The sequence below is a fragment of the Dama dama genome, chromosome X (assembly GCF_033118175.1).
Source record: "Dama dama isolate Ldn47 chromosome X, ASM3311817v1, whole genome shotgun sequence".
In the NCBI taxonomy this organism is placed as follows: Eukaryota; Metazoa; Chordata; class Mammalia; order Artiodactyla; family Cervidae; genus Dama; species Dama dama.
In genome coordinates, this window is record NC_083714.1 from 14865078 (window position 1) to 14885195 (window position 20118).

At 39.3% G+C, this 20118-nt stretch overlaps 1 protein-coding gene across 4 annotated transcripts in view; it reads left to right on the forward strand.

Annotated features, from left to right (window-relative positions):
- Positions 1–20118, forward strand: part of PAK3 (p21 (RAC1) activated kinase 3) — a 127788-nt gene that overhangs the window by 94099 nt on the left and 13571 nt on the right. For all 4 annotated transcript variants that reach the window (XM_061137883.1, XM_061137881.1, XM_061137880.1 and 1 more), the window contains 5 exons: positions 3511–3559; positions 3873–3985; positions 5821–5938; positions 7381–7480; positions 8043–8239. In XM_061137883.1, the coding sequence (XP_060993866.1) occupies positions 3511–3559; positions 3873–3985; positions 5821–5938; positions 7381–7480; positions 8043–8239 (577 nt within the window). The remainder of the gene's footprint in view (positions 1–3510; positions 3560–3872; positions 3986–5820; positions 5939–7380; positions 7481–8042; positions 8240–20118) is intronic.

The following is a 20118-nucleotide window of genomic DNA, read 5'->3' on the forward strand; positions in this document are numbered from 1 at the left end:
TGAATGTTGGGCCGATCAATAACTTATTGGTGAGAGCAATGAATTCTGAATGCCTAACAACATGTTGGTGTGGGCCTAGAGGGGTGAGAAGTTGGGTAGAGGAGGCTAACCCCATTTTAAGACTGGGAACAGAGTTGGAAGGAAGGAGAAAATGGCTGCCCCCGGACAGTGGCATATATGCAATAAGGTGGGGGAGGGGAAATGAGGGAAAAGTCTCATCTTTGAGTTAATAACTCATGTTCTAGAGTTTTAGGGTCTTTAAACTTCTGTGGAGTAGGGATTTGTGGCAATACTATACCACAGAATGCCATAAAACCCTGGCTATTGGGCTTCCAGGGTTAGTACTCTTAACAATTTTAAGACAATGAAATGCTGAGGGAGATAGGGAAAGCAAAGGTCAAGGATTTGAAAGATAGAGCTCTGGAAGATGCTAATGACTAATCCCCCTTGTATTCTAAGTCAGTTGCAATTTTAGCTCCTAGGACAGTGGAAATGGACTTGGGGGTGGGGGCAGAGCAGTGAATAAGGGGAAGGCCACTTGGACAAGAATATGGGGCCTCTCTCCCTAGCTTTCTTTTATTGGAGGATAATTGCTTTACAGTATTGTGTTTGTTCCTGCTATACATCAACATGAATCAGCCATAGGTATACATATGTCCCTTCCCTCCTGAGCCCCCCTCCCACCTCCCTCCTTATCCCACCCCTCTAGGTTGTCACAGAGCACTGGGTTCAGCCCCCTGTGTCACATAACCTCCCTTAGTTTAACTTGAGCAGTTTAACCCTCCCATTTATAGTTTAACCCTCCCATTTTATATTGAGGGTTTATCCATGAGACTTCATTTGACAGACATTCCAAACTTAAAGAAAAAGGCAAAACCACTTTCCTAAGGGAGAAAAAAACAGATGAGGGAGCTCTAAAAAGTGTTCAAATAGGTCGCCTTTGTCCTTTGTCCTTTCTGAATTTAGGGGCAGACACTAGCAAGGGTGCTTTGGCTGGGAGATTGGGAAGGTCTAAGTAATGACTCAGTGAATAAAACCAATAACAGCAATAGCAGCAATAAATGATAATAATAACAGCTACCATCCCCCACCTTTAGGAGTTTGGAATTAACATATACACAATACTGTATATAAAAACAGATAATCAACAAGGACCCAACTCAGGGAACTCTACTCAGTATTCTGTAATAACCTATATGGGAAAAGAATCTGAAAAAGAGTAGATATTTGTATATGTATAACTGATTCACTTTGCTGTACACCTGAAACTAACACGACATTGTAAATCAACTATACTCCAATATAAAGAAGAAATAAAAGCATAGCAGTTACCGATTCAGTGTCACCTCTGATCTGGGCACAGAGCTGAATGTTTTTATAGATTGTGCCATTCTGTTCTCTGTAGCGCTATGAGATAGATGCTCATTTTGCAGACGTCATCACTTTTTTGCCTCTGAAGGAGCTGTGCAAGTTGCCTGAGGATATAGGAATAAACCAAGTAAAGGCATGTTTGAGTCACTCTCACTCTGCAAATAGATTTAAGTAATTGCTCAGGGCTTATGCAGCTGAAATACACACCAGGTTGAGATGATCTATTCCTTTGAACCCAGGCAATTCTGAGTTCAGAAGGACAAATCACAAACTGGCCCCTGAAAATTGGAAATGTCTGATAGCTTATTCCAAGAAAGAAGTGTTTTCCATAGATTTAAGTAGAAGAAATCTTTCCTTCACAGAAAGGAATGGTTTTATTGCAATTACATGTTTCCTTGAAAAGACTTTTATTAATTTGTTCATTGAACAAATACTTCTTGAGCGCCAACTATGTGCTCTGCACCCAGTGACTCAAACATGAAATTGAGACAGATTTAATAAAACCCTTGATCCTGAGGAATGTCTGAAATAACCAAATTTAGGTAGAATCTATTAGTCAAGTGTGCTTTTTCAGTCTCATTCCAATGGCTATTTAAATATCCTCACCGAGTGAGGAGGGCAGTAGAGTCCTTGGATTCTAGATCATGGAATAAAAGAACCTTAGTAATGAGATGGCCCCTTTCCTGTATTTTGTAGGTCAGGGAGTCAGATGGCCTTGGACTGTAAACGGTATAACCTTGGGCAGGTTACTTAACCTCTCCCAGCCTCAGGCTTTTCATCTGTAACATGGGGGTAAAAGCACTTGCCTTACAGAAACATGGTAAGGATTGCACAAGATAATTTATATCAAATTCTTAGTGTAGAACACAACATGCTCAATATATTATATATTATATGTTTACAATAACAATTGTGATCACCATCTTCTGAGTGAGAGGACTGAAACTCAGAAAGGGGAAATGACTAGCCTAAGATCATATAGTTTGTTAGGGCAGATAGTAAAACTCAGATCTCGGTTAGCAAATATTCCTTCTACTACACCACCTATTTTATTCCCTAGGAACAGGTAATGTTAACTTCTTATGCCTGTCAGAAATAGTTTGGCTGATCCACGGAGAGGAAGGGAGAGGAAAAAAAGGAAATAGATAACATAAGGAAAGAATTCCTAGAGTCACAAACCAAAACAGCCAGGGAGATAACCAGAAAGCAGAGGAGAAACAGCAGTTACCAGAGAGTTTAAATCATAAAATTGCGGCATTATAGTACCTGCTTAGCCATTGAACGGACCTCTATCCTCATTCCTTTATTCACCACAAACATGTCAATGAAATTGACTAAGCTTTTCTTTTTTCTTGGGGATGGCAGTAGGGAGGTGGTTCAGAATGCATGTGTGTTTCACAGAAAGTTCCCCTGCATACAGCTTTACTAGACAATTTCTATTTTCAAAGCAAGGGAACCCTATAACTGAAGTTAGAATAGAAGCATAAGTACTACTAAGACTTAAGGAATGATAGACTTTAAAAGATAGTGGGCTGGAGTGAAACCTAAAAGTAGAAGCTACTGAGAAGTTTAACAAAAAGGAAAAAAGGCTTAAGAGTAAAGCCATGTTGTTATTCCTCCATATGTTGATAATATAGGTAATTACAGCGTTGGGAATGATTGATTTGTTAGATGAAGATGTTCTTAAAAATTAGAAATATATGAAAAAGCCAGTCTGTCCATATGTTAAAAGCAAAGATTAATTTACAGTTGTCTAAGCAAAAGATGATATAATCTTTCCTAAAGTATTTAATCGAGGACTGCAGTATTGGTTGTGCAACTTTCAAGGAGTATTAAAAATATTCCAGGAGTTTCCTAGAAGGAACAAGGCCATTTTGCTCAATTCATGACTGCCTAGTTCCATGGCATAGTTCCATGGCACGCATAACATCTGATTAGAGTTTCTGACCCACCAATAGAGATACATTGTGATAGTTTGGGAAGCAATTACTATACAAAATGGTTGTTCCTTTTGTACTTCATCCTTTAATCTTGAGTTTTCTGATTTCCCTCTCCTGAAAATAGTTACATATTATTCCAAATAAAATATACTGATAACACTTCAATTGCTTATTCATTTGATAACTTTTGCCTTCACAGGGCCTCAGGTACTGTTTATACAGCGCTGGACATTGCCACAGGACAAGAGGTAAGCATTAACATTCATTTCTGACTTTTACTTTCCTTTATTCGTATTGATCAGAATTCTTCTTTGATGGCATTTGTGCCTGACAAAATGGGTAGCACTGGGTTGACATAAGTTTCCGTCATTGATGTCCAAAGTATCTGCTGTGAGTGATGAATTCATGATTGACCAAAGAAAAGGAGCATGGGTTTGTGGCATTAAGAAAAATCCTAGTAAGATAAATAATTTGTATGTCTGACTCTGTTGCTGAAAAATATGGATGCTTGTGTTTAGTCTAATGATGGTAATTCATTCTTATCTTTTAATCATGATTCAGGTGGCCATAAAGCAGATGAACCTTCAACAGCAGCCCAAAAAGGAATTAATTATTAATGAAATTCTGGTCATGAGGGAAAATAAGAACCCCAATATTGTTAATTATTTAGATAGGTAAGTTTTTTTTCATCATATACTTGTTTTCTTTATGGGATATAATTTTCATGGTCAATTATTTAGGATCTATTCATTTAGCATCCATTCTGCAAATATCTTTCAAATGCTACAAAACAGCATCAGCTCTATTGCTAAACTTGTACCCACTTATCTTTGTCCGCCCATTAAACATTTGAAGACACATTTTATGGTGTTGCTTCTAAACATGAGCAGTTTGTGTAATTTTCTTTTGAAGACTGTGGTTCTGTATTGCCAGGAAACAGACTATGGCATATAGTAGAGAGCTGTGGTGTTTTAAACATTTAATCAAGTGTTTGGAGCCAATGCAGTCTCTGGCTATCTAAGTAAAGAAGACAGACTACAATGGCCCTGCTTTAATGGGTGCTTTGTGATGAACTGACAGTGAGGTCTAGGGAATTGAGACTTTAATCTCAAACCTTTTTCCTAGACCAGGTAATTAATGTCTCTTTCATCAGTTATGTTAGCAGTGTGTTATTAATAGGTGTTTAAAAACAGCACTAACTCTTTACTTGTGATTTAATATCTGTCTCATTCAATTTCAATGTGTTTGTTTAGCACCACTGTGCTATGTACTCTGGGTTGATACAAAGGAAATAAGACCAAGTCTACAACCTCAGTGAGCTTAAGATCTCGCTTTCTGTGTTTTATACCAGGTGGACCAGTGGTACAGAAAGGAGGCAGAAGAGGGGCCAAAACAAGTGTCATTTAGGGGCCAACTGCAGCAGAGTCACTTTTCTCTGCTTTTGTAATTTTGTAAAAACTGCATTTGTAAAAAATGCAGATTTCTAGGCCATTCTCCATAACTACTGAGGTATTTCATTTTTGTGAAATGAGAATTTTAATGAGAATTTTCCTTTTGAACAAGCTTCCTGAGTGAATCTTATGGGCACTGCAGCTTGAACACCACTGGATAGAAAGTCTTGCTTCATACTGACGTCAAGCTGGGAGCAGGATAGGATTGTTGGGATTGTTCCATTCATTGTAATGCCTCTCTCTTGCTAAACAGGGGGAAAGACAGACCTGATCATACTGTTAAAATGCCTTCAGATTATCCCAGGGGTTTGAATTTGCTCTGGTGACCTGCCTTCCCATACTTGATCTTGTGGGAGGTGCTCCTCAATACCTACTTAAAGATAATGGGCATGTGATAACCGACTTCTATCAGAACTGAGACTTCAGTGCAGTAAATCCATTGCCAACTTGAATCTTTTTGATTCTCTTTTTAAAAATTTATTTACTTTAATCAAAGGATTAAAAATTACAATACTGTGGATTGTAAAGGATTGTAATCCAATAAAGGATTACAATATTATATTGGTTTCTCCCATACATCAACATGATTCTTTGATTCTCTTTGATTCGGTGAATATCTGAAGATTTCAGTAATTAATTGAGTAGCATCAAAAATAATGCTGAGATGTGAGTACATTATCCTATAAAATTGTGTCATGGGGCAGTTCAGTCCAGGAGGTCAACACTATGGCTTGAATGATCCAAAAGGGCTATTCACCAATCCTGTTCATTGAAATTAGCTTTCTATAGTGGAATGACTGACAGTAGTCAGTCACCAAAGACTTCCTTGCTCTTTTCCTTCCTTCCATGGTGCACTTTCATCTCATGATCCTTTGATTTCCATGCATATTCTCTTCTAAGATAAAGGAAGTGTCTCATAAGCATAACTGATATTTTCCTCTTGTTATATAACATGACCAAATGCAGAGACTGACTGCACATTGCCTTCTTAATGGAAATATAGAAGGGTCTCCACTTCCTTAGGCCAGAGTCAATGTCTTTTTCCTCTCTTGTTGTAGCTACTTAGTGGGTGATGAACTGTGGGTAGTCATGGAATACTTGGCTGGTGGCTCTTTGACTGATGTGGTCACAGAGACCTGTATGGATGAAGGACAGATAGCAGCTGTCTGCAGAGAGGTAAGAAAATAGAACATTTTTGACTGATGAGAACACCCACATTGGCAGTTTTTTATCTTTGATTATTCAAACTGTTTATAACGTCAAAGTATCAATAGCGCATCTTTTATACTAAAAAACAATTGAAGATCCTAACAACAATTTAAATCCTAACCCTCTCTCCCCAGCTCCTTGTTTATTTTAGTTGCTTTGTGATGGATCTTTCTGAATTCTATTATACCATTCACAGGGTACCATATCTAAGCCTGCTTAATGGAGTCTTGGTGAATATGGAAGTCAGTAATGTTGACATGGAACTTCTTCCTGGTTGGGAGGAATTTTTATATGATAGTTATTTTGCCTTGTCTATGCAATATAAGCCATGTACATATACGGATCACATTATAACCCCATCATTTTCTGGAAGGCAGCTTACACGAGGTCCTCCCTCAGTCCAGAAAGTAGTTGCTTTCACAGTACAATCTTGAAACTCCCTCAGACCCCTCCAATGGGTCTGAGTGTCTGCCTGTTTTCTAATAACAGTGACATATCCCCAGTTTCAAACTAAACTTAGGATATTTTGATATATTAATTTTCTCAATATTTAAAAAAAAAAACACTCCTCATTGGAGTCTTATCTTGAGCATTACCCTCTACCCTCTATTCATTGAAGTTTTCTATAGACACAAGTAGGAACTCTGACCCACTGAAACTTGAAAATCAGTGATAGTAAAACAAAGCCAAATAATGTCAGCTAGCCTTTCATTATTTTTTAAGTTATTCACTTAAATTTCCTCCTTCTGCTGTCCTCTCATTCCCATTTCTTCCTCCCCAAATATGTACACATATCCACCAAATTCATATATTTTCTATTCATACAATAAATCAAACTTAAAATATTCAGGGGATTCTTCAGCCTTTAGCCTGTGGTTTCATCTTTTAGTATTACAACACAAAGCCATTTCCAAACTAGTACTTATAGTTACTTCAGAGCCTAGAAGTGGTTCCTGAACCTGGCTATCTGTCCATCAGAACTAGCTTGGGGCACTAGTTTTAAATGCAGATTCCTAGGTCCCACTCCAGACCTTCTAAATCTAATCATATCCCAGATGCATATGCTTACTATATCTGTAACAGATCAAGCCGAATCCATATCCTTCAGACAAGTAGATCCAAGTATGATTATAGTAATTGGTTCATTCAACTGTATTAACAATGTAGTGCTACTTACCACACCATCACTTTTTGTGGCCAAGTCTGATTCAGGAGCTTTCATATGTATAATGCTAAGTTGCATCACTGATGTAAATGGTAACATGATTTCAAAATGGCTTTGAAACATTTAATTTATTTCACCTGACAACTTAAGCTTGTACCCTTGCCCAAAATTTATCTAGAAATGAAACACATTTTTAAAAACATTTTGTGATATAACTAGAACTTTTTTCTTCCTGATGCAATAGTGCCTCCAAGCTTTGGATTTCTTGCACTCAAACCAAGTGATCCACAGAGACATAAAGAGTGACAATATTCTCCTTGGGATGGATGGCTCTGTCAAATTGAGTAGGTATTATGGTTCAGATGGCATGTGAGAGAGTGTCAGGGGATTTATGCTTTTTTACTGTCTATCTTGAGAAGAAAAGGGCTCTTGAGAGTGAGGGTTTGAAGGCATTTAGAGGCCAGTTTGAGGTGAAGCATTTTTTTTCACATTGTATTCCTGTATTGTGACCAGATTTGGGGAGGGTTAATAGTTAAGAATATCTAGTGGTTTCTATCTGCTGGATGACAAATACCTAATCTGTAATATATAATTATACTATAATAGTCAAAAATAATACTAAAACATAATAACATCTTAAGATTAAAAATAAAAGAAAGATTCTATAAGTTAGAGGGAACAATATGGGGAGGGAACCAGGATTGAGGTCTAGTAAAAATGATATCACTCAGTTACTTCAGACTAGTTTAAAGTCTGGAGCAGCTGAGAGATCGGATAACAAAAGGATATGAGTGAGGCAGTTGCAGAAGCTCAGTGTCTAAAGGAAGGTACAACCGTATCTGAAAGTGACCTCTCGTAAAAGAAAAATAAGTTGAGCTGATGTTAACTGACTTTTGTTCTCTGCAGCTGATTTTGGGTTCTGTGCCCAGATCACCCCTGAGCAAAGTAAACGAAGCACGATGGTGGGAACTCCCTATTGGATGGCACCCGAGGTGGTGACTCGAAAAGCTTATGGTCCGAAAGTTGATATCTGGTCTCTGGGAATTATGGCAATTGAAATGGTAGAAGGCGAACCCCCTTACCTTAATGAAAATCCACTCAGGGTAAGTAAAAAGAAAACTCAAGTCCTTCATCCCCAGGGAAGGGGAAAAAGCCAAATGTCATTTCTTGTCTCCACTAAAAGTCACCAGAATGGGCTCTTTGATGGGACAAGTGACATAGAAGCTCCAAATTGTAATTTTCAAAATTACTGAGTTATTTATTTTCTGTTTCTCTTAAGATGTCTCAACAGTTTTTTCAAATGCTTTGATAACACTATTTCTAATGTCAGGGGTCTTTAAAATTCTGTAGCACAATTTTCTGCTGTCAAAAAAATATATAGCTTTTTTTAAAAGCAAGATGTGGGAAGAAAACAGTATTTTTATCACATGTCACAGTTAAATGATCTATATAGGAAACACTTACTTTTAGCAAAGTAAATAAATGCATTTCCAGAACAGCTGAAATTTTTTAAATTAGATTTTGTTTCATTATCAGTAATGATTTATTGAGCCACAGCAGCTTGGTGGATATTGAATAGAGCACAAGATAGACACAGTACCAGCCTGGCAAAATCACAAACTTAATTAGACTGTCAAGTTAAAAATGAATGGAAATTGTTTATGTTGGATAACTCAGTTTGCTACTGCAAAATCAGAGGTTAGATCCTTATGTGGTCTGGTTACTTCTATGAAGAGAAAAGCTCCATTTTGGAGCCTAACACCCATTCAGAGAAAGGCAAAGGAACATGAAAGAAATGCTTGCTCAGTGCAGAAGTGAGCCAGGAGCTGTTTTGTTGAATAAAGCCTAAAGGTAAGTCAGAAGCTGTGTTATATATATAAAGGGCATCACACTATTAAGAAAAGGAAACATGTACCAATTCAAATTTTAATCTCAAGTCCTATGCAGAGTGCCAGTGCCAAAGACATCTTGCATATTGTTGGCTTCCTTACAACTAGGAGTCCAAAATTGAATTTTACCATTAGTATATAAAAATCACTGCCCTTAGTACATGGTTAAGCGTTCACACGTTCAGCTTATAAAATCCATATGTAAGCCAAATATATGTGGCTTTCGGTACATGTAAAGAAACTTACAGACTAATTATCTAGTTATTTTGAAATGGAGCAGTTTGTAATTGGGAGCTGCATTCCCTGTGTATGGAGAGGGGGACAGTGTCCCCTTTGCCCCTTCCTAATTCTTCTCTGCTAGTTGGCCTCTTGTCTTAGACCCAGCACTGATTAGAAAATAACAGATAGGAATGAGTGCCCTAATGACTGCTATGGGCTATTGCTCTGGGCTCATGAAACAATCTGGAAGTGAGACATGCAGAGTGATTAGCTGCCTGCAGGGCTGAGTGGAAAAAGAAGGGGCATTTTCCCACTGTTTGTGGGTCAGTCCTCCAGGAACTTAATCAAACCCACCCCTGACCTATGGATAATTACATGGGCTTGTCCTTATTGTCTAACCACCTTTGCCCTTTAACAAGTAGCAGTGAAAGAACACACCAGGCCTCTTGTTTCCATGGATTTCCTCCTCTAAGTCTTCAGAGTTTGGAGGCACTAAACTAAGATTATGGCTATTTTGCTTTCTGCCTTCTAATGAGTAATTTACAGCTTGCAAAATTTCAGGATTAAATAAATGGCTCTGTAAAGCAGTTGGCCTCAGTAATGTATTTATTACGTTCTTCAGTTCCCCAAGTACAGTTGATCGTTCTTCAGCAAGGCTGTTAATTGTTAGAAAAAAGGAAACAAGTTGTAATCTTTATGGGCATCTTCTAGCCTGGGATTAGAGCTAATAATTAACAGCTTGTCTCTTAGGATCCGAAGCCTTGTATCTAAACAAGTACTTGTAGATTAACAAGCCACAGGTTCAGGAAGCCTACATTACAGCTATAACAAAAAGATCTGTCAGAAAGACCACCCTGTTGAATTCCACTGATAAGGATTTACTGTAACTATGCTCATTATTCTCCGTGTGTGATCAACCTCCTGTGACTCAATCAAGTCTGTATGGAGGCAGCCCTCTATTTGTTTGCCAGGGGCCACAAGGACTTTTTAAGTTTTGATTTTGAATATGTTGTCCTCCTGTTCTCTTAAATATAATCCAGTATCCCTGGCTATATGCCCTTATTTGGGATTTGAAAAATATAGTCACTGAAATGCTGGAGAGGTTGGACAGAAAAACACATACCATGACCTTGTTGGAAGCCTGTGTTTTCTTGAATTCTGGTGACCAGAGCATGTGTGGAGAAATAGAAAATGGCAGAGCTGGCTTAGTCCTTCTTTCTTTAACATCCTTCCAAGACTACCACCTGTATACCACTTTAGGCTTTGAAGATGAACAAAAGGAAGGAAGTGGAAGTGAGACAGAGTGGTAGAGTGAAGTCTAACATTTTAATATGAAAAGCATTTGGCCTATGGAGTCAGGCAGATTTGGGTAAGTCCTGGTTCCACAACCTGCCAGCTCTGTGACCTTCAGCAGGTGACCCAAAACCTCTATATGCCCTGTTTCCTGTGTGTAATTGGGGACAATATCTCTCTTGCAGAGTTAGTATGAAATCTAAATGAAATCATGCATGTGAACACCTAGCGCAGTGTCTAACTCATTGTAAGGAAAGGGAGAAAGAGATTTATATATCAATCGAAAAGTGAGAAAGGAAACAGAACAGATGCTTAGAATACTTTTTACCCATTCATGAAGGGAGATTGGATTCCCCACTCCCCCCAAGCACTTCCCTTCCACAGTAGCATCCTCCTGAAGAGTGGAAGGTCCCACACGGTTCAGTATAAATTACCATGAACGGGTTACACTGAGGAGCAGAAGTTACTGCTGGGACTATACATTCAAAGGCTGTTGGCATTTTGCTGTGGCTTGTGTGTGTATGTGTGTCTCTGTTGTGTCAGTTGGAACTGAGCAAACCCTCTTGGAATATTGCCTGTTAACATATCACTGATGCAAGGAATTAGCTACGTTTCCTCCCTAGTTTTAAAGCAGTTGGGATTTTTTTTAAAGTAAATTGCTCTGTACTAATTGACCTAATTTGCTCATAAAAGGGCTTTTAAAGGTTAAAGAGTTGTTAACTGTACCAATGTTATAAGGTTGGTACTCTTTCAGAGACAGAGAGGAGACAAGTTCCTCACTGCCTGAAGTCTGTGCACTCAACGAAATTGGCCTTGAATGTGTTGTTCTGTGACCCACAGCCATTTTTGGTGCAGCCTCCAATAATAAAGTGCCTTGTTCTTTCTGTTCACCAAAGTGACTGAAGTCAAATTCAAACTTTCTCTGTGGATATGCAAATCAAATGTTGGTATACTGCTCCTCTCCCCAACTTGTGTGTTCGTTTGAAGATATCTTTTTATAAACCTATGATTATAATGACCTGATTCTAAATAAGGAGGCACAATCATTTCCATAAAATAAATCTTTGGTTTGTTGTTGTTGTTTTTTCCTCAGCACTAAGAGAGTGCCTCTATTAACTTGGCATTCCACATAATGGGGCTGTTCTTGTCAATGGGTTTGAGGGATTTTGGTGTCTGTGAAACGTTTCAGTGATATCCAGTGGAGGATCCTACTGGACCCTGTGGGTGGAACCCCGTTTCTGTGTAACTTTCCAGACCTTTATCCTACTTGAGATGAACTTTAGGTGTTCTCTTTCTACCCTTGCTTTAAGCAACTGTGAAGCCATATCAAACACTGGATCTTTGGAAGACAATGATCAGTATCAAAAAGAGATATCTGAAGGCTAAAAACAGTATTTAGGAGAGTATGGGATCCACCTATCTTATACCAGTGGTTCTCCTCCTTGATTGTACATCGGAATCCCTGTGAAGCTTCAAGAACCAATGAGGTCAGGTTTTTACACCAAGGACTAGAGCAAATAGCAATACAAAGCTCTGTGTCTAGCCCTTTGTAGAACCCTGTCTAAACAGAAAAAACCATTCTTCATCAGCCCTCTTTGAGCCTGGTTGTTCAACCAGAAAAGAGCATGCTCTTATTCTGGGCACATTTCTCCTTTTCATCTAAAAAAGACATCATGAATTACTTTGTCAAAATCCTGGCACATTCTGGCATTCTTTGATTTACTGTTTCCAGCAATGCTATCAAAAAAGAAATAACATTAGTTCAGCATATACCTCCTTGCTATGCCAATTTCTTTTTCAGTTTTGCTTCTCCTATAAATAGAGTCCTTCATTACCACCTGATAGCTGTTGTGTACATCACATGTATTGGTGATAATAAAGCCATCAGTCTGACTGCTCATAATTAGGAGTGTATAACCTGTATGGTGAGAGAGAAGGGTGGGAAGAAGTATCAATTGAGACCTGTTGTCTACAGGAAGAGGCTCCCTACTCCCCCATCCCCACACTTGAAACACTGCACAAGTGTTAGTTTCTTCTTTTTTATTATAGAACTAGGGGAATTGTGGTTAGCTTATATGCCTAGAGAAGAGAATTAAGCAGAATAGAATCTCTAGCACTAAAAAGCAGCAACTAAGGGCCAAAGTGCTTTGAGCTCCCTCCAACCACTGGAACCTGTGTTGTGGACTGGAATGTCTGGGTTTGATGGAATTAAAGTCAAATATAAACTTCCTGAGTGCCAGAGAAGCAAGCGTACTTTGCTAGCACTCTGTCAATATTGTTTTGAATGTATTTCAGGAAGAGCTGGGAGCATTCCCTTCTTTTTCCATAAGCCTCTATGGAACAGCAAGCTTTATTGATGGTTTGTTGACACTCCACCTACTTTGAGGGTAAACCTATGCCTAAAAGGAGGGGCGAGTTGGGATAACGGCAACTAAAATAATTATAGAACAGTAACAGAGTCTCTTTTTAATCAGAAAAATATTGCCTGTCAAAACATAGATAGCTCTTAAGACTCATTGGTTGTCAGGAATTTAACATAGGAAAATGGGACCTAGCCATAGGAAAGCTGCAAGTCTCATTTAGATTGTAATTCAGAAGCAGACAGTTCAAACCAGTGATTTATGATCCAGAAGACAGCCAAAGGAGAAACTGATTCCACAGCAAACAAAAGTCTGAGACTCTGACTAGGCAAAGATGAGGCAAAGAGAGATTACAAATGTGGTAACCAGGGACTTATTGTTGGCCAGGACTGATATTCCTTTATCATGTGAATTGAAGAGTAAATTCTGTTCCCAGATTCCTTTATCATGTGAGTTGAAGAGTAAATTCTGTTCCCAGGTCTACCCATCAGGAGCCCCATGATCTTGCATAGATTACTTCTTGCTGGGCCTCATTTCTTTTTGCTTCAAACAAGTGGAATTTGACAAGATTACTGGTTACCCGTGAACTCTGTGAATTCCATGGACTCCTAGAATTCCATGGAGGTCCTTGGGGCCCAATGGGGAGGTCATGTGGTTCTCAAGTCCACCAAAATAGTTCCCTCATTAACTTGTTTTCTGTATCAGGCTTCCACATGAAATTTAGTTAAATAAAGGGGGAAACCCATGGGTCTCTGTCTCTGATTCTGTTTTCTTAGGCTGTAGATATGCTCCAGCCTCCCATGAGTGCCAGGAGGGCCCAGGTTTGAGTATGCACTGTCTGTAGAAGGGCTTCTAGAGTTGTGATCTTCAGACATCTTGAGTGGAGGGACTTCCCTGGTGGTCCAGTGGTTAAGAAAGACTTCATGCTTCCAATGCAATGGGTGTGGGTTTGATCCTTGGCTGGGGAACTAAGATCCCACTTGATGAGTGGCACAGCCAAAAAGAAAGAAAGAAACAAAGAAAGCTGTTTGGAGACATCTCTCTCATTATCTCCCGACTAAGTCTGTATTCCATAGAGTGGAAAGAACCCCATTTCCCTACCAAGAAAGACACTCGATCGTGATGCAAATGAAACATGCTGCATGTGGGGCTGGGTAAGAAGCCAGGGAAGAGCACAACAGTGATAAAGCTGTTGCAGGGACCCATTTTCTACACTGGCTTGTACTGAGAAGATGTGCGTGTTATTGTGTACAGAGCTGTTCAGCTGATGAACTACATATAAAACAGAAGTTGCAGCCAGTTTACGTAAGCAGTAATGCATGTTTCACAGATCATATCACAGTCCAGCTGGTTTTTGATTCTAACATGCTAATTTGGAAAAGCCCCAAAGAATCAGGGACTTAGTACCTTCCTGCTCCAGTGTTCTGAAATGAGACCGGAATAAACATATAATGGTAAACAGTACTTTGAAACTAGAAACTAGGTGTGGGTTGAAGAGAAAATGGGAGATGAGGAAGTCAACAGACCACATGTTAGATGATGTTTTGAGAAGTTTTATGGGAGAAGGACCAGAGAAATGGGGAGGTAGCAGAATGGATCCTAGGATCAGGTCCCCTTGACCTCCCTGAATTGTGGAGCCTTTATCTTCATTTCTCTTCCTTGTCACTCCACCAGCCACCTTCTCTTCCCATGATCCTTTGGCCCTAGTCCTTGCCCTGTGTTCTGCTACCTCTGCTGCTTACAGCTTTTCTCCTCTACCTCCTGCCCCATTTTGCTTTCCTGCTTTTCTATCTCTATGCCTATCCCTCCTCTACTTCCAAACCCCTTGTGATTCTCAAGCTTGGGTGCTTCCTGGGCTGCCCAGGGTGTCTCCCTGAGCACACATAGCCTGCTCCACATTTCTTGACAAACACTATTAATCCTGAGAGATTAAAATGAGCATGTACATTGTTGGAGTCATCTGGTCTTTATTTTCTGGCAATAGCCAGGTTTTTATGCTTGAAAGGAGCACTCTAAAGGTAGTTCAACACCTCTGTTGGTGGTACCTAATTACCTTTTACCATCAACCAATAAGGGAATAGATCTGTAATAGCTCAATTTTTAATGACTTTTTAAGGATTAAACAATAACAGCAGAGCCCCCCACCATGTATAATTTAGTGACAGATGAGACCTACTATACAAGACAAGTCAGGAACTAAATTAGAGCACAGTGCTTATTCAGTTATCACACTGAACTGTTGGGTTGAATAAGTCAAAACAGGGAATACAACATTAGTTATAACAACTTTTTTGTAGATTTGGCCACATTTACTCTCTTCTTAGAAATGTCAGGGCCTTTAATGAAATCCATAAATGCATCAGAGGCAGTAATACACTCTGGCCTTTAACCTCTGAAATCCCAGGTCAAAAGTAACCTCTAAGTCATAAGGTGTCAAGTCACTTGTTGCCAAATCTCTCCTATAAAACACTCAAAGGTAGTTGAAAGGAATCGGGACATAAGTAGGTTATAGGCAACAACCAGAAGACACACTGCTTATAAACACTCAACATATATACAGATACTGGTGAATACAATAGGAAACCTAACGGGGCCTTTTGTCCCCATTTCCAAGTTTAATTGTAAAACGATTGACCTCAAAAGGGTCCATCTCCTTTGTTAAAGGTAGAGGTGGAGTTATAAATGCTCAGTGTGTCTCATCTCTCTTTTTTTTTAGTTGAAGTTTCAATATCAGGCTCTCAGAAATTAATAGAATGAATGTACAGAGAAGTAGAAGAATATAGTAGACCCGAAAAGCACCATGAACCAATTTGACATAATTAAGATTTATACAATTTTCACACAACAGTAGGATACAAATTCTATTCAAGTTCCTATAGACTGTAAACTAGGAGATTCTGAAACATATCCAGGGACATAAGACCATGGCTTCTTAGATATAGCCCTCATTTAAAAATGGAAATTTAATTTACAAATACATGAGAGTTTTTAAAGTATCTTTGATATTAATTTCTCATTTTGACATTATTTTCTCATTTAAATGCTTTCTTCTCTGCAGTCACCCTCCAGGATTTTTCAGTCTTCTAACTTTATTGAGGTTTTCAATAGTTAAGTCACAGAGCTCTCTTGGTAAATGTCATACTGCGTTTGAAAATATGTGGGTTATTTTCAAATCTTTTGATATTGGTCTCTAACATAATTCCACAGTAATAAGAGAACAGACTCTATATGATCTCAATACCTTTAGACCATGAAATTTCTGTACTTGGTCTTATATCAGTGTGTCTCATCTCTTGAAGAGTCCTTCAAGCAGAGTCTGCCTCTGCTTACGACAACCACTATCACAGCAGTTGGGAACTCTGTGAGGTGGTGCCGTGAAGTGGTCAGGCATATGGACTCTGGGCTCACAGTTCCTGGATTCAGATACTGACTCCCTCATTGCTAATTGTGTAATGTTGGGCAAGTTATTATGTTAACCCTACCATCCTCAGTTTCTTCATCTGCCAATTGGTCATAATCGAGTATAACTCAGGGGATTGTTGTATGAATCATGTGAGCTAATAGTAATCATTCAGTAAATGCTAACTAATAGTATTTCCCACAAAACAGGATTTATACAGATATTAAGATATAGATGAATAGCCCTCTTGGTCTTATTGTTACATGGTTTGTTAAATAGATTTTTATGGGCTAGTCTGGGAGCCTGTTCACTATGTATAACACCATTTCCACGGGAAAATGTATTTTGAGTTCCAAATATTCAACTTAGAAAGAAATGTTCCACCACTCTCCTCTTTGTAAAGGGAGTCTTTATATCAGTGCTGGGGCCTCTCAGGGTTACTAGCTTATTTCCATGTGAGTCTCCTGGTTTGTTTCTAACCTAAACTTTACAAACTGTCAAAATGAACTGAGTCACAAACTGAAGCTTTTTAATTAAATGGTTAGTCCAGTTGCAAAACTGCCTTAATGAAAATGTATTGGGTACCTATGGATTGTTTGGGGACTTCTTTGGAGAAATGTGGTAACTTCTAAGATGACTGCTTTGATCTTTTTTAACTGAGGAAATTGCCAATAAGGTAAATTGAATTATTCCTCCAACTGGGTAAAGTCGTGCTGAGTACTTAGGTAAATTTAGTTGCACATCAGGATCCATAGAAAACTGCAACATTTGTTTGTTATTTAACAAGGGATGTAAAGTTATTAAGAATTCCAGAACACCAGAAACTTCTAGGTAATATGTATATCACAATGAAGAAAGGCAATATTTTTTGACCAAAGGTTGTCTATCTAATATTATAAATAAGGTCAGTAGGTCATGGGGCTATGTTGTCTCACCTTAGGAATAAAACAGACCTTGTTAAATGATGTAGCAGAAGAAAAATCAAGAGCTCTTTCTATGTTCAAGATCAGTCAGAGAAGACTAAGTTTCTGTGTTTCCAGTTCCTGAGAGAACTAATTGTCTTCACTTGCTCTCTTGGTTTGCCCACAATAGATTACCATGTTATGGTGTTCTCCAGTTTTCCCTCCCTTTGATGGCGTCCCCTTACCTACATTGCTCATGGCACTCTCTTCCTTCTCTCACACTGAAGAGTTGGGTAGTCAGAAGTTCCCGCATTCCAGGCCTATTCAACTCAGAAACGGTGTCATTCTCTATGTATCTTCCTATATGTTCACTCATTCGCTTTAGCTTCTGAGCTTTAATACTTCGTATGGCAAAGTCTGTCATATTCCCATCTCAGTGAGATTTATTTATACCTTTTGGTTTTCATTTCATTTAGCAACAAAAATATTTATTGATCACCTGTTTTGAGCCACTATCCACAAAATCCAGAGATGCTTGTGACACAATTCCTACCTTCACAGTCTAGGGAAACAGACCTGTGAACAAGTAACAGGTATTCACCCTTGAACATGAAAACAGATATATAAACAAAGGGGTATAGTAGCTCAAAGGAGAGGAGGGCTAACCCTATCTCCATGGTGACTGCCACCCCAGTTTGCTTGGCATTGAGAGACGTAGAACCTTCAGTAGTAAAACCCAGGACAGTCCCTGGAAAACTGAGGTGGTTGTTCACCATATCTATCTGGGAAAGACTGAGAAGACTTTACAAAGGAAGTGCCATTTGAAATAGAAATTAAAGGGCAAGTAGAAGTTCACCAGGCACTAAAGGGAACAGCATTTGAGGCAGATATGAAAGAGCATTTCTTATTATAGGAATGAAGAACTAATTGGCATGAATAGCATGTGAGCTTTGTCTAATACGTGTATGTGTGTGAAAGTGGGGGAAGCAGGGCTCTCAGATGAGAAGAGAGGAGAACTAGAAAGGGAGGCAGGGGCCAAATCATGGAGGACCGTCTATGCCATGTGAAGGAATCTTTACTATGTCCAGTGTTTTCAAACAGCTATAGTGACCCCTTGGTTCAAATTAAACCTTGCTTGGAAGCATAGTGAAAGTGAAAGCTTCTCAGTCCTGTCCAACTCTTTGCAACTCCATGACTATACAGTCCATGGAATTCTCCAGGCCAGAATACTGGAGTGGGTAGCTTTCCCTTCTCCAGGGAATCTTCCCAACCCAGGGATTGAACCCAGGTTTCCCGCATTGCAGGCAGATTCTTTACCAGCTGAGCCACAAGGGAAGCATAAATAGATAGAGAATAAAACAAGTATTTCTCTGATTGAAACACATGTGGTACAGGGTCCTAGAATCTCTCCATCTATCTTCTTCCCCCACCCCTTTTACCACTTGGCTAGTCTTGAGGGGAATTTGGGGGGGTACAGTTTGAAAACCATGCCCATGGGCCACATTGTTGTTGTTTAGTCACTAAGTCTTGTCGGACTCTTGTGACCCCATGGACTGTAGTCCTCCAGGCTCCTCTGTCCATGGGATTTCCCAGGCAAGAGGCAAGAATACTAGAGTGGATTGCCATTTCCTGACCCAGGGATTGAACCTGCATCTCCTTCATTGGCTGGCAGATTCTTTACCACTGAGCCACCAGGGAAGCCCTCTGTGGGCCATAGAGAGCCAATAAAAATTGCTAAAGCAGAAAAATAGATGCCATGATGAGATTTTGGATAAGACAGATTGTTCAGGAGGATGGACTGAAGAACACAGAGGCTTAAGTATGAAAAAAAAACTATTGGAGGCTATTGTAACAGTAGGGACAGAGGAAAGTGGATGGGTATGAAAGACATTTCTAAAGGTTGCATGAATTGAAGCTACTAAAGTTGGGGAAGCGAAAATTTTCTAGATGAGGAAGAAGGAGAAGTCAAGTAGATTCTGGGTTTCTTACTCAAGAAGCAACCAACTACAAAGGAAATCTCTAATCTCTTTTTTTATTGAGGCATAGTTGATATACAATAATAAGTTTCAGGATTACATCATAATGATTCACAGTTTTTAACATTTGTATTCCATTTATAGTTATTATGAAAGATTGGCTATATTCTCTGTGTGGTACAATATATCCTTGTTGCTTATTTATTATTATACATAGTAGTTTGTACCTCTTAATTCCCTTCCCCTATCTAGCCCCTGCCCCTTCCCTTTCCTTACTGCTAATCACTAGTTTGTTCTCTGTATCTGTGAGTCTGTTTCTGTTTTGTTACATACACTCATTTGTTTTATTTCTGAGATTCCACATGTAAGTGATACCATACAGTATTTATCTTTTTCTGATTTGGTGAGTATTATGTTGAGTGAAATAGTGAAGTGAAAGTCGGTCAGTCGTGTCCGACTCTTTGCAACTCCATGGACTATACAGTCCATGGAATTCTCTAGGCCACAATACTGGAGTGGGTAGCCTTTCCCTTCTCCAGGAGATCTTCACAGCCCAGGGATCAAACCCAGGTCTCCCGCATTGCAGGCAGATTCTTTACCAGCTGAGCCACAAGGGAAGCCCTTGTGAGTAAAATAAGTCTAGTCTAATTATTGAGCCAGGCTTCCCAGGTGGCTCAGGGGCAAAGAATCCACCTGCCAATCAGGAGACACAGGTTCGATCCCTGAGTCGGGAAGATCCCCTGGAGAAGGAAATGGCAACCCACTCCTGTATTCTTGCCGCTTGCCTGGGAAATCCCATGGATAGAGGAGACTGGTGGGCTATATAGTCCATGGGGTTGCAAAGAGACAGACAGGACTTAGTGACTAAACAACAGTAGTTTCTGAGCCAGCCCATTTTCTTTTGAGCTTTCACTAACTTAGATAAAAACCAGAATGTGGTCAC